This window comes from Belonocnema kinseyi, chromosome 1 (genome assembly GCF_010883055.1).
Source record: "Belonocnema kinseyi isolate 2016_QV_RU_SX_M_011 chromosome 1, B_treatae_v1, whole genome shotgun sequence".
In the NCBI taxonomy this organism is placed as follows: domain Eukaryota; kingdom Metazoa; phylum Arthropoda; class Insecta; order Hymenoptera; family Cynipidae; genus Belonocnema; species Belonocnema kinseyi.
The window spans coordinates 81,325,378-81,327,109 of NC_046657.1; the positions used below are offsets into that span (position 1 = coordinate 81,325,378).

General features: G+C 24.5%; 1 protein-coding gene across 2 annotated transcripts in view; it reads left to right on the forward strand.

The window, feature by feature from the left end:
* The window catches only part of LOC117171799 (activating signal cointegrator 1 complex subunit 2), a 46,711-nt gene that overhangs the window by 39,586 nt on the left and 5,393 nt on the right, over nucleotides 1-1,732 (forward strand). For both annotated transcript variants that reach the window (XM_033359415.1, XM_033359424.1), the window contains one exon: nucleotides 469-649. In XM_033359415.1, the coding sequence (XP_033215306.1) occupies nucleotides 469-649 (181 nt within the window). The remainder of the gene's footprint in view (nucleotides 1-468; nucleotides 650-1,732) is intronic.

Here is a 1,732-nt window from a genome sequence, read left to right on the forward strand (position 1 = left end):
TTTTATTTACAAAAAAAGTTCTTAGGTTCAAAAAAACATTCAGTCAACTGAAAAACTGTGGTCGGTAATATAGGTATTTAGCTGTGTCACATGCCCTTAAGACTCAATTATTCAAGTTTTTGTTGACAATTTATCTTTTTTAGTAAATATTTGTTTTAAGTTTAACCATTTCAGTTGAAGATTCATTGTTTTAATCCATTTTCTGTTAAAATTTCCTTTTTTTCGCTACTTCTTTGATTGAAAATTCAAATTTTTTATTGAAATTCATGTATTTTGTTAAAAAATTAATCTTTTTCTTTGAAAATTGATGTTTTTGGCTAAAAATTCAAGTATTTCAGTTAATTATTCATAATTTTATATGAAAATTCATTTATTTTTTAATGTCATGATTTAAAATAAATGTTTGCGTTTTGCGACAAAAATATGAATATTGTACTTCTAGTTGATCGGGAAAATTGAATATTGCAGGTTCTACTCAGAAAGGAAAAAGTTGAGGAAGCTTTTGAGGAAGAGGAAGATTTCGATGATAGTCCTGAACAGGGAAATCGAGATAATTTTGTACAAAATCCAGCAGAATTGCGAGAAAAGGCGGAACAACGAAGGCTTTCGAGGCGGGGTGCTAAAGGTCCTCCGCAACGCGATGTTGTTGGTAAGTTTTAAAAATCAATCATTTTTTATTCCTATTTTAGCATAAAATCCAATGGAAAAAATATATATTTTTTTATGATAAATGTAAACATTTAGGAAGTTTAAGGATGATTCAACTCAAAAAATATTATTTTTGTTGGTTTAACTATTTCTTAAGTGTAAATTATATTTATAAATTATAAAAGTAGTGAAATAATTGTTTATTATAATTGTTAAAATTTGAAGACAAAAATTCATTATTTTTTTTAATCTGTAAATCTTTATTTACAAAGTCATTCAGTTTATAGTACGTAATTTGAGAATTTTTTACTTTGCAAAATTTTCAATTTTAGATTTTTATTTTTAAGCGCAGATTGTTAATTTAAAGAATTTTCAAATGAAGTCTTGGAAAACTTGAAAACTTGAAAATTAAAAATGTTTGAAACTGAAAATTTAACATAAAAAATATTTTTATTTGATCAACTGTAAATATATATGAATTAATTATTTAAAAAATTGAATTGTTCTATTTAATAAATGATGAATAATCTCAATTTTTGAAAAAATCAAAAGATCGTATAAATTTTTCAAGACTGAAATAAAATTTTGAAGCATTTTAAGGATATCTCAACGATTTAAAATAAAAAAATTGATTTTCTAATGAGAAAATGTTAAGTTTAAAAAACTTTAACGATTCAAGTTTTAATCTTTCTAGCTTAAAATTAATTAAAATACTCAGGGTGTCCTGCGATCTTGAAAATCTTGAAAACCTAGAATTCGGATTGCATTTTTTTCAAACCTTGAAAATTTTGAAATCTCCTTGAATTTCAAAAGGTTAGAAAATAATTCTGAAGATTTCAAAATATTTAACAGGTTTTATAACGTTTAAAAAGATTTTTAACGTCTCAAAAAGACTACGCGGATTTTAAAGACTTGGAAAGGATTCATGGATTTGAAAAAGGCGTGTATTCAACATTTCAAACAGTTAACCAATATTTCGAATATTTCACAAAGATTTTAAAGTTTCAAAAGATTTCTAGGATTTTTAATATTTTAAAAAGGGTACAGTACACCAGGTGTCAAAGATTTCAAGACACTTCAAAAA